The 13,277-nt window shown below is 40.3% G+C and overlaps 1 protein-coding gene across 2 annotated transcripts in view; it reads left to right on the top strand.

The window, feature by feature from the left end:
* Nucleotides 1-13,277, top strand: part of PRR14L (proline rich 14-like) — a 64,878-nt gene that overhangs the window by 25,036 nt on the left and 26,565 nt on the right. For both annotated transcript variants that reach the window (XM_012731031.1, XM_004690932.2), the window contains exons 3-4: nucleotides 2,595-7,674; nucleotides 11,412-11,480. In XM_012731031.1, the coding sequence (XP_012586485.1) occupies nucleotides 2,595-7,674; nucleotides 11,412-11,480 (5,149 nt within the window). The remainder of the gene's footprint in view (nucleotides 1-2,594; nucleotides 7,675-11,411; nucleotides 11,481-13,277) is intronic.

Genomic DNA, 13,277 nt, shown 5'->3' with positions numbered 1-13,277 from the left:
AAAAAAAAAGAGTGACAGCAACCAAAAAAAAAAAAAACACATGCCTTTTGCAGCAACATGGATGGAGCTGGAAAAGATCATGCTTAGTGAAATAAGCCAGAAAGAAAAGGAAAAATCCCAGATGGTTTCACTCATAGCAGGAGCATAAAGGACCAGGAGAGAAAATAATAATAATGAACAGCTATATACCAGAGACATTTTAAAGAGTGAATATAAAATTGCCTCAACCTCTCCTTTAGTGTTTTTTTTTTTTTTCCCAATTATTTATGCACACAAGAACTGGGGTACAGGCCAGAGTTTCAGGGAATGGGATGATTCACCAGATACAAGGTGGGGAGCAGGACAGACAGATTTACTGAAATACACTCCTGAGGGGAGCAGCAGGTTGGTCAGCAGATGTCTGCCATGCCAAGTGGGTCAGCTTCTTAGCTGGGGATCGAACTTGTGCTGTAGTGTTGCTCTTTAACACGATGCACCCCCAGGTAGGGCCCTCTCCTTTAAATAAAGTTGAGATTTCAAAAATAATTGTCAGAGAGGTGGGCAGAATATCATTTTGCTTTTAGGTTGTACCTGTCCGTGCCCTCCTTTCCTGCTTTTACTCTGCAATACTGCCTTGGAAATGACTACTACTTTGCCTTCTCTCCAAGATTCTTGACAAAATGGAAGCCAGGCATTCTTTTACCAAAAAAGGACTCTGAGGGAGAATCTTGCCTTAGTGCCTTGCACAGTAAATAGTTTGGGGATGGATGAAGAGTGTGAGTTTTTCTAAGCAGATAAGATGAGGTCAGGTATACAAGTAGGATAGTGCTGGAACAGAGAGGGAAGACCCAGAGTAGACATCAATAGTTTGATGAATGCTGTAGAGTTCAGAGAGGTAAAATACAGCTGTTTGGAGTATTGTGCTTAGAAACTCATAATACAACAGAACTGCCTAAGGTGTTATGAGGGCTCCTTCCATAAACATATTGAGTGTGGCATTAGTGTTTTGTGACTGCCTCAGTGTTACCTCTGTAAATTTATGCAATCCAGTATAGCCATCTAATGTTTGCTTACTCCAAATATTTCAAACTCTGTGTCCTAGAGCCTAGTTTTTAAGTTTATCATTTTAACTATTCTCAGGTCCAATAAAATAAGAATCAAAACAGAGCAAAGGAAACACTTTTCCTTTAATGGCAGGCATTATACCAGGTGGTGTTTTACATGTATTGTTTAATTTAACCCTCAGAATAACACTGAGGTAAGTGTACTTCTCCCCTTTTTCACAGAGGAGGAAGTTGAGGCTCTTGAGAGGTAAGTAACATCCTAGAACCAAACTGGCCTGGCTTCAAAGTCACTGCTTTTAGTGTATATTGAGAAACAAATAGGTGGTAAGGGGACATTAGTAATGGTAATTGTTGTTTGAACTAACTATGTTTATTAACTTCACAAGTATTTATTAAGTGCTTTTCTATACGTTATATTTTAGTAGGTATTAGTAGATCTTTACTTTGACTTGCTTTATCTGTTTGCAGGTATCTCATTCCATATATGAATACGTATGGATGCGTGTGTGTGTGTGTTTAGCTTTGGGTTTGTTTTCTAAAATGGTGGGTTGAAATTGTTTTGCTTGCTTTGTAATGTCTCGTGATGGAAATTTTCAGATTTATTCAGAAGTGGAAAAGAGTATACGAGGCACCTAGGTACCTATCAGTACTTCAGTAAGTTACCAACACATGAGCAAGCTTTGTAGAGAAGTAATTATCACTATAATTGAGTTCATGGCTAATAATTCAGTTTACAAATTAAGTTTTTTGTGTAACTGTTCTTTTTCAAAGGTAATTTTACCTCTTATTTTGTAATTATGTATCAAGTAGTACTAACTATTATATTATGAATTTATCAATGTCTCAGAATAGAGGCTTCCTAAGACATGAACTAGGAATGTTTTGTCTTCAACTATCCAGTTAAATCAGTATATATAACTAAGTAACATTTAGAAAAAAGTATTTGTTCAAGATTACTTGTTTCTACCTGGTATATTTTTGCCCTTTGTTTTGTGTGTGTGTGTGTGTGTGTGTGTGTATGTTGTGTGAGTGAGAGAAAGAATATGTGTGTATGCCTGTTTGCTAACGATTATTTATACATACAGAATTGGGGTACAGGCCAGAGATGTTGGGGGATGAGAGGATTCACAAGAGACGGGGGGAGCAGAACAGGCAGATCTACTGAAACACACTGCTGAGGGGAGTAGAGACGGGGGGGAGCAGAACAGGCAGATCTACTGAAACACACTGCTGAGGGGAGTAACAGGCAAAACAGGAGAGGTCTGCTATGCCATGTGTGTTAACTCTCTGGCCGGGGACCAAACTCAAGTTTTAGTGATTGGTGATAGCTGGAAGGTGCTGAGATTTCACCCCTTGTGCCACCAGGGAGGCCCCCTTTGTTATATTTTACAGAGAATAACAAAGTCAGTGGTGGTATACACTAACTTCACAATTCTGTTTTTGAGTTAGGTCTTTTTTTGTTGCCATTGTTTGCATGATTGAATTTTTCAAAGTATTGTAAATTATTTTTTCATGATTGCATAATGATTTGGATTTATTTCTCTTGTGCAGAAGGAAATGTACAGATTACAACTGAAACTCTGCTAAAATCTACTGCAGAAGTACAAGGTATGAAGGTCCATGGGACTAACACGGATAATAATGAAGGACGTGAGAATGGCAATGTGAGTAAAGGTCTCTCAGCTGGGTGCAGCAACTACCCAGAAATGACCAGTGGTAAGGTTTCAGAAACCAGTACACTAGTATCCCTAGAGCCTGTAACGTTTGTGGACCCTGGATTAACAGAAGCAACTCCTAAAGAAAAAGGATGTGAAGAATTAAAAAGTTGTCCTTCTTGGTTGTCATTACCAGGGAGCAGTTCCATTTCCAAAGTGGACTATGGGAAGGAAGAGTTGTGTAAATTAAACCCTGTCTGTGAAGCAGATGACAATCACCAACAGATTCTTGGCCATCATAATGAAAAATACAATTCTGCATGTGGCAGTCCCAAAGGCACAAGAAGTATAGTTATAGAACCCACTGGAGAAAATTCTGAAGCTTCATATTTTACTTCAGATTTGTCTGGTCCCAAATCTAGAACGACATCTTTTAAAAAATGTGGTTTTGAAGATGATGCTTTGCTTAAGGACTCTGCTGAAAAGACAGACAATTCTGATTTTGAAGGGGACAGTCAAAGTAAGAACCTGATTTCTCAAGACGAAAATAAAGGACAGTTTTTTAAATCCAAGACTGAAAGAGGGGAACTGTTTCTTGTTAATGCCAGGCAACCCGAAGTGGATGCTAATGGCCCTTGTTCTGGTGAAAAAGAGACTGTTGACATCCCAAAAGAAACTGTCCGTAATAACTATGGCATTCAAGGCAGTGGCCATATAAACAACTCTAGTTTTTTAACCCCCAATTCTTTTACCAAAGCCACAGAAATAATGTTTAAAAAAAAAGATTCAAAAATTATGTCGGATGTTCAGAATAAATCTGCAAGCCATGAGGACTGTAGAGAAACCTTTTCTAATATCAGCCATTCAGGCAGACATCCTGAAAAGAGCAGTTTTTCCTCTGTGGTGCAGATTGAAGAGCCAGAACAGGCAACCACTAAAGAACCAAATATATTAGGTGGTAAGATTTGCAGTAAAGACTCTGACTCTTTTGTCAGCACCCAAAAATATCTGGAAGGCAACACCCAGTTAACATTTCTGATTGAAAGAAAACCCTCTCTAAGTTTAATGTCAGGGGACCAGATAAGTCCTATAAATAAAGTACCAGAACCCAAGAAAGATCTTGCTCAGTTCCCCCTATCCCTAGATTTTGGTTACAGGCCTAATTCAGAAAAAATTGTTCAGACTTCACAGGATGATAATCCACATTTAGAAGAGCAGAGCCAGAGCATTGCCCCTGAGATCAGTGAACTTCCCTGTACCAATGAACTGGTTTTAAACAAAATAAAAAGTGAATGTGTTTTAAAACAAGTGTCCCTTAATACTCAAGACCAAGTTAAGTTGCCAGCAACAAGTGAGGATTCCCAGGAGAACCATCACTCTCCACTGAAGGATAGAGCCGATGTCATTGCCGATACCCAAACCATTCCTGTGAAGACAAAAATGAAAGACAGTTCTCCACCGGGTAATAGTATATATGGTCCCTCTTCAAACAATCCCACCTTAAACATCAAACCAGAAAATCTCAAAAGAAAAAACAAAATGACTGATTTAGCAGCTGCAGATCTACATTCCAGACTTCTCTCAAGTAAGGAAAAAGCAGCTGACTTTCCTCAAATGATCTCAGTCATGGAGTGTCAAAGTGTTCAATCTCCTGATCTCTCTAGCTGCCACTGTATAAAAAGAAATATACCAGAAGGGAGAATGTGTTCTGCTTGTGCAGCTATCAAATCCAGCAAAATCATTACAAAAGGTGAAAGTTCTGTGATAACCAAGTACAGGAGTGGTCACCACTCCCAAGGAATAGAAGACTCCATGGAAAGTAGCAGCCATAAAGTAAATAGTACAGCAAAGGAAAATGAACTTGATAGAAGTGAAACTAAAGTCAGTCTTCCAGAAGATAAGATCAGAGATGAGACACCAGCAGGCATGTTAAAAAGTGAAGCTTCAAACAAAACAATTCACACCACTAGTAACAGCCAACCCAGTGAGAAAGGGCTGGAAGGGAAGGGACAGCATACAACCAGAGAGACTGTGTTTTGTAACTGTAACAACTCTGACTCAGTCACACAAAAACTAAACCAGTGTACAAACATTCCAAGTCCTAAGAAATTGTTGAACCAGTCTCCTACTGTTATGTTATCTAGTTTTAAAAACACGAACCAAGCAGTTGAAACTCTTGATGAGAAGACTGATAAAGTCCTTGACTGCCAGAATAACCAAAACAGGCCAGATAAATGCAGAAGTGAAGGTAAACCAGCTAACGAGATAGTAGGTAGTGACCAGACAGAGACTGTCATAGAACCTAACAGAAAGCTAAGCCACAACCAAGAGCCTCTGCTAATCTGTTCAGGAAAGCACAACTCATTGTCTTGTGGTAGTTCAAAGAAAAGCACCTTTCAAAGTGAGGAGTCCACAGCCAGTCCGGTAGACATTGTTTGCACAGACTGTAGCAATAAGCCTACAGATGCTTTGCTGGATGTAGTGGCCTCTAGTGCACTGGACGGTGGTCCAAGGCAAGATCTGCCTTCACGTGAACCCTCGAGGAGTGCCCTGTCTCAATCAGAAGGACTGGAAGCATGTGTAGCAGTGGTTGAGCGGGGTTCTGATTTCCCAGATGCAACTTGTTCTGTGGTGGAATCTCTTGGAATAAAAAAATCATGTGAAGAAAAAGTGTGCTGCGGGACATTAAAAGACTGTGAAATGGAAGTGTGTCCAGAATCGTGTGCTGGTGAGATGGGGTCTGTTGCAGATCGTGAACCAAATATAAGAACCTTGCATAAAATACATGTTTCTTTAAATGATATTCATTATGATCATCAAGATAAAGAAGCATCTCTCAGAGAAACACAAGGAATGATTGAAGAATCAAGACAAGAAATAAATTCTGAGTTTGTCAAGGAAAATACCTGTGAAATTTCTTCAACAGAGTTGCTATCTTCTAGATGCCAAGATGAGAATTCTGTTTCCATAGGGAGTTTGGAATTCATTGGGAAAATACCTATGTGTCTCTCTTCTCAAGAAAATTCAGAAACTGATTTTGATAGTGAAGAAACCAACCTACAAAATCATTTAAACCCAAAAGATGGTGAAAATGTAAAGGACTGCATAACCCTTCCTGACAAGAAGGATGAAACACCAAGGAATATTAATAATCCCAGTGAAGGAGAAAGCATAAAGGTCAGTGTGAAAAATTTGCCTTTAACAATGGAAACAGAGACTACAGAGAAAGAAGAAACTAAAAAACATCAGGGGAGACCACGAGGTCACTTAACTGTTGGGGAGGAATCCGAGGACATGATTATCAGAGACAATGATTGTGGTGATGATGCAAATGAGATTTCTCAGGCCCACTTTAAGTTTCAGAAGGTGCTTGGTGATGCCAAACTACAACAAAGCCATCACGTTTTGGACTGTGTGTTGCAGAAGGAAGAGGAGTTTGTACAGCGGAAAGGAGCACATGTGATATTGAAGCAGTGCACATCATCTGACGGGTTGCTAGATGAGGTACAAAATAAGGACTGCTCAGATGCATCCACCGTGATGAAAGAAGTTACCTTAGCAAAGCTGGCCCAGGACAACATTGCTGCACAGTCTCAGAAATTGAAAGCCCCAAAGGAGGAAAATTTCAGTCGTCCACTTAAAAAGGACAGTAAATTGTGCACAGGTCCTTGCCTTCATGGTGCCTCCCGGGAAGCGCCAGACCCTAGCACTATTGCGTGTGATACAATACATGGTGCCTTTGGGAACGCTCCACATCAGAGAGGAGTGCTTCCCTTAAAGAAGCAGCCCCATCGAACCTGTAAGAAAGTTTCCTGTCAGGACCAAGTCAGAGTGGGGAGAAAAATAAATAAACTCAAAAGTTCTGCTTTTTTAAAGAGTTCCTCTGAAACCATCCCCACAAAAGCACACAGATTTCTCAGTTCACATTCTGTGTCTGCACCTACACGATTAGAACCTGAAACAGTACCCACCAGGAGCATAATTAGCCACATACCAAAGCAGAAGTCTGCTCCATGCCATCCCTTGAGGAGCCTGGATGTTAGGAAGCCTACCAAAGAATCAGCCTTACTAAACAAGCTCTCCATCCTTGCCTCCAAATTGGCCCCAGCCACAAAGACCCAGAAACTTAGATATCGGCGGTGTTCCTCTGAACTTCTTCCAGTGGCTAAAAGCTACAAGCGGCTCAGATATAAAAGGCTCCTGGATGGATTTTCTTACAATACAATGCAGCTCAATCCTTATTTGGCAGCTACTGGATGGGATAAGCATCCTAACAGTAAGCCCTGGACACTTTATTCACTCGACACCAACAAAATGAGCTTCATAGATTTGAGCAACAAGATGTCATCATTCCTGTTTGGTTCTGAAATCTTCCCAGTATCCTTTCATGTGAAATCAGGCTCTGAGTGCATGCCTGAGTCCTCAAGGACTTTTCCTGAGCACTGTGCTCCAGCAAGGCTCGCCTTAAGAGAGGCCCCCCTGTACCCATCTCAACCTCCCAAGTGGGCCTTTTCTTTCTTCTTGTCCCACAGTTGCCCGGGGACAGCCACATTCAGGGAAGACAGTGGCCTCCTTAGTCAGGCACGTGCCGAGGCTCCTCCACAGCCTCCAGCTCCTCCTCAGGACTATGGAGGCACCGCCATAGTCCAGACCAGAGCAGGCTCTTCTGTCCTTGGCCTTCACACACTTCTAGCACTTTGTTCCCCTGGATGTTACAGAATCTGGACAAAAAAGCGGAGCTTCTCCAGTCACATGCCTACCATGCAGAGGCTCTTCATGACCCAGTTTACACAGGGCTTGAAAGGGTTAAGGTCTCCATCCTCTATAGCAGACAAGGTCTTCTGCTCTCTGCCCTATTCGGTGGGCCGAGTGCTGTCCATATGGAGCCAGCATGGGCCTACCGCCTGCCCCATCGAGATCTCCACTCTTCACTCCACTCACAGCAAGCAGCCGCCAGCTCTGGGCACCACAAGCAGGTAAAAATCCATCCCTTTATTCTTTGCAAATGTTTCATGTTTGCTTCCTGCCACTGAAGAGAGGAAAGGAGTACTACTGAAAATGCAGTGCTATTATTCCGTCTTTGTGTCTGCATTTTCTGTCTACTTTGCCCCATCTCTGCTAGAAAAATGCAGCTGTGACTCTGATTTGTAAACCCAGTTCTTGCAGAATCTACTCTCTCTTGTACCATTCTTATCCAGTTTTACTCTACAAACCATCAGCTCTTGACTCTCCTCTGTCTTCTGCCCCCACTTGCAAAGAACAAACACCATTATGAGACTATAATTAGAGACATAACACTTGTAACCATCTTGGTTGCAAAGTAGTGTACATCCAGCACTTTATGTATAGTGTGTAAAGAAGTACATTTTATATAAGATGAAGATATCATACACCAACTATAATTTGTTTATAAGCTCCTCTGCATTTCTCTCTAGGGGGGAGACTTTTAAAAATTTGTATTTACGTACTATAGTTGTAGAATTTATAGAATTTTAAAATGAACTGGGAAAGAGTTTCTATAGTTGGAATAATAAAAATAATTAAAAATAATTTCACAAATATTTTACTTTGTTATTTAAAATAAGAAAAATAATTTGCAAATTAACATCCCTAACCATCTCTTTTAGACATACTGTATAAATTCTCACATTCTTTGAATAAGTAGCAGCTTAAAAATGATAAAAATATGCTCTTATCATGCAAAAAGTTTAAAATTTCAACACCAGCAAAAAAGCCTTAAAATTCCAATATAGCCTGGAGAGGGCTTGTTCTTTTGTGTGTATGAGTGTGTGTGTAAAGATTTTTTTATTTATGCATATTGAACTGGGGTATAGGCCAGAGGTGGAGGGGCCATGAGAGGATTCACCAGAAACAGAGTGGGGAGCAGACAGGCAGATTGATGAAATACACTGCTGAGGGGAGCAGCAAGCAGGCAGAACAGGAGAGTTTGCTGTGCCATGTGGGTCAGCTCCCTGGTCAGGGATTGAACACATACCGAAGTGGCTGCTAATAGCTTCACAGTGCTACACTAATCTGTTGTGCCATCAGGGAGGGCCCTTGTTCCTTGTGTTCTACAGGGCCCTCTCATGTAGAATCATTCTGTGTCATTAAAAAGCTGTTGGTGGGGATGGGAAACCCATGGGGATTACAATTGAGATGGGGGGAAAAATGTACAAAATGATGTAAAAATAAACTGTTGTAAAATTTAAAAAATTAAAAAAAAAAATTTTTTTAAAAGCTGTTGGTGCGGACCCTCCCTGGTAGTGCAGTGGGTTAATGCACAGCACTGTGAAGCTATAGCAGTCACTGCAGCACACAAGTTCAATCCCCAGCCAGGGAGCTGACCCACATGGCGTGGCAGCCCTATCCCGACCCACTTACTGCTCCCCTCAGCACTGTATTTCAGTGGATCTTTAAGAAAAAAAGCTGTTAGTGCATTTATAAATGCATCTTAACAGAAAATTAAAGGATTTGAGGAAAACACCATAGAACCAGAACATGACTGATTAAAATTGAAAGATGAATTGCTTTCATAAGTACTTGTCTGAGTCAGGTCATTTTACATGCTAGTATACCTTTGTGCTGGTTTTCTTGGTGTGCTTCTACAGTCTTATGATGCTGGGTGGTCTATGTCTGTTATGAAAAACTTAACATGATGTTACTGCCTTTTAAACGGCTCATTCCTGAGGCTAGCAGAGTGCCATTATTCATGTCAGCCTGTGAAAGTGAAGTGTGTGACCCTGTGGCCCTTTTTACTCTTCCAGAACTCTCCCCCTGCTTTTCTGTTTCCTGGTTTGTAATAGTTTCTCTCTTACTTGCTTCCTACATCTAATTGTGTTTTTGAATGTAATTAAAATTTTTTAATTAATTACTTATATTCATATATTTCATTTTCACATTATATATTTTGTGGTAATATAAATTTTTTTAAAGATTTTATTTATTTTTGTGTAGAACTGAGCTATAGGCCAGAGATGTAGGTGGTATGGTGATTCATCTGAAAGAGTAGGGAGCAGAGTAGGCGAATTTATTGAAATACACTGAGGTGAGCACCGGGTGAGACAGGAGAGTTCTGCTGCACCATATGGGTCAGCTCCTTGGCTGGGGATGAAACTCAGGCCATTGTGGTGATAGCACTGAGATATAACCCCTAGGCACCAGGGAGGCCCATTGTTTCTTTGTTTGTTTTTAGATTATTCATACAAGAACTGGGGTACAGGCCAGAGGGGGTGGTAGCGAGAGGATTTACCAGAGATGGAGTGGGGAGCAAAACAGGCAGGTGTTCTGGAATACACTCCTGAAGGACACAGCGGGCGAGTCAGGACAGGTCTGCCTCACCAGGTGGTCGGTCACCTTCCGAAGTGGCTGGGGATTGAACCCATGCTGCAGTAGCTGTGGGCAGCTTCATAGTGCTGAGACTTACTCCCTTGTGCCACAAGAGAGGCCCTGTTTCCCTAACCATTAAACAAATTTCTCTTTCAGAGGTGAATTAGTGTGTGGTCACCATACAAGTCCCTGTTTAATAATCTAAATTGTATTCTAAATTTAGTAGAAATGGATACAGGTTTTACTTTCAGAGGCAAAAAAATGCTCTGCAACATCATATCTTAATGTGTTTGTAAGTGAATAATACTGTTTTCTCATTTACAAAAAAATAAAAATTTGAGGCTCTCCCTGGTGGCGCAAAGGGTTAAGTCTGAGCATTAGCAAGCTATTGGCAGCCACTGCAGTGCCAGTTTGATCCTGGACCAGGGAGGTGACCCACATGGCCCAGCAGACCTCTCCAGTCTCACCTGTCATATTCCAGTCATCCAGTCATTCCATATCTTCTGTTCCCCACTCTAGTCTCTTGTAAATCCTCTCACCTTCCCATACACCTCTGTTCTTGTATGCATAAATATATAAATCTAAATAAAGTAAAATTTTGATTATAAAGGAACCAGTCCTGTCAATATTTTTAATTTTTAAAGTTTACTTTTTATTTATTATGCATACAAGAACTGTAAACCAGAGATGTATGGGTTGAGAGGATTCACCAGAGACAAAGTGGACTCAGAATAGGCAGATCTGTTCTGCTGAATACACTACTTAGGGAGCAGCAGGTGAGACAGGAGAGGTCTTGACCCACCATGTGGGTCAGCTCCCTGGCTGGGGACCTTCCCAGTGGCTGTGTGTTAATGCTGAGAATTACCTCTAGGCCACCAGGGAAGCCCCTGGTCCTGTCAGTGTTTTTTTTTTTATCTAAACAGCCATGTTTTATGTGGCAGTTTGTTGAAATTAAATAAGGTTTCTTCGTAATTTTTTATAAGGTTATAGAAATGGAAGGATTCTATTTTAATAGAAGTAGTACAGGACTGAATTGTATAAGATACTTTTATTGCTAGATTACTGTTTTAGAAATCTTTAACACGCATATTCAGTAACTTAGGGGTATCAGACCTAAGTCATTCTTGTTCCTTTCCTTTCTCTGTTAACTGTTTTCATTTCTCTATCATCTTTCCATTTAAGTCAGAAAGTAACCTTGCCTTCCTGCCTTCATTCCAGTGATGGGCACTTAAATACAGATTTCACAACTGGGAGGTTTTCTTCCAGGTGACTGACATTTCTTGTCTTCTAGGTCTGGGTCAGCGTCTAATATCCACAGTAGCATCGTACCCTTTCCTGTTATTCCAGTAGCCTAACCTATTGTTGTTCTACTTTTGCTTCACTTCAGCCACATCATGTTACCATATGTGCCTCTTCCAGGCGTGGAAGCTACTTACAACACAGATAGTCAGATGAGGTAAGCCTCCAGTGGCACCTGGCATAATAGGATTTGTGTAGTTGTATATGGTGCGGGAGGAGGTGGTTCAAGCATGGCATGATATTCGACTTTTTTTTTTTTTTTTTTTTTTAAACATCATTCTTCCTTTTTGTGCAATGCATGCTTTGTCCTCTCAGGTGTAGTCCCCACAAAATTCCCACCACCAATTCACCATGCATCGTCACCATAGTCCCTTATGGAAGAACACATGCCCTCCCCTGCTTTGATCCCTCTCCCTCCCCTACCCCTGCAGAATGTCTCTGATTAATAGTTGCCTGTTAATTTTGTTTTTGATGTACTAAATTGTTTTTCTTTCTGATCCCTTATTTGGTTTCCCTACATTCCTCCTATAAGTGAAATCATCCTATAGTTTTCTTTTTTCCTTCTAGCTTATTTCACTGAGCATAATCCCTTCCAGTTCTGTCCACATTGCTGCAAAGGGCAGGAATTTTATTATTTTTGATTGCTGAGTAACATTCCATTGTGTATATGTATCACATCTTCTTGATCCAGTCATGTGTTTTTGGGCGTTTGGGTTGTTTCCATATCTTACCTATTATAAATAGTTCTGCAATAAACATAGCAGGTTTAGGTGTTATTTTCAGCACCATTTTGAGTCCTTTAGGTAGATCCCTAGGAGTAGATTTGCTGGGTCTAGAAGTTCCATTTTTAGCAGTTTGAGGAACCTCCACACGACTTTCCATAGTGGTTGAACCAGTTTACATTCCTACCAGCTATGTAGGAGAGAGTTGCATTTTCCTCTCCATCCTTGATAACATTTGCTCTTTCCTGTTTTTTTAATATGTGCCATTATTGCCGTTAAGAGGTGGTTTCTCATTGTGGTTTTGATTTGCATCTCCCTGATTACAAGTGATGTTGAACATTTTTCATATGCCTGTTGCCCATTTGCATTTCCTCTTGGAGAAGTGCCTTTTTAGCTCTTCTGTCCATTTCTTGACTGGATTGTTTACTTTGTTGTGTTAGCTCTTTGTAGATCTTTGTAGTTATTCCCTTATCAGTAATATTGTGTGCAAAATATTTTCCCCAATCAGTAGGAGGTCTCTTAGTTCTGCTTAATGTCTCTTTTGCTGTACAAAAGCTTTTTACTTTGATGTAGTCCCAGCTGTTCATCATTTCCTTCACATTCTTTGTTTTGGGGAATGTGCCTTTAAAGATGTTTCTGAGGTGTAGGTCATGTAATGTTTTGCCTATATTTTCTTCTATATATGTTTTATGGTTTCACGTCTTTTGTCCAAGTCTTTCATCCCTTTGAGTTGTTTTTTTGTGCATGGTGCGAGGTAGTAGCCTAGCTTCAGTTTTTTTTGCATGTAGCAGTCCAGTTTGCCCAGCACCATTTATTGAACAAACTGCTCTTGTTCCATTTTATATTGCTTGCACACTGGTCAAATATTAGTTGTCCATAATGTGGGTTTATTTCTAGGTTTTCTATTTGATTCCATTGGTCCATGTATCTGTTTTTGTTGGAGTATTTACAGTTTTCATTGTATGGCTTTGTAGTATCATTTGAAGTCTTGGAGTCTTCTTTTTTGTCAGGAGAGCTTTGGATATTCAAGGTTTTTTTTGTTGGTTCCATATGAATTCCATCAGTATTTATTCTTTTTGAAGAATGTCATTGAAATTTTTATTGGAATAGCATTGAATCTGTAAATTTGCTTTCAGTAGAATGGCCATTCTGGTGTTAATTCTTCCAATCCTCTGGTGGGGGAGGGGAATATCCTCCATTTCTTTGTGTCGTCTTTTTTTTTTTTTTTTTTT

This window comes from Condylura cristata, unplaced genomic scaffold (genome assembly GCF_000260355.1).
Source record: "Condylura cristata isolate star-nosed mole 26May11 unplaced genomic scaffold, ConCri1.0 scaffold00029, whole genome shotgun sequence".
NCBI classification, from domain to species: domain Eukaryota; kingdom Metazoa; phylum Chordata; class Mammalia; order Eulipotyphla; family Talpidae; genus Condylura; species Condylura cristata.
The sequence above is the reverse complement of the archived record's forward strand: the minus strand, read 5'-3'. Positions and strand labels throughout refer to the sequence as shown.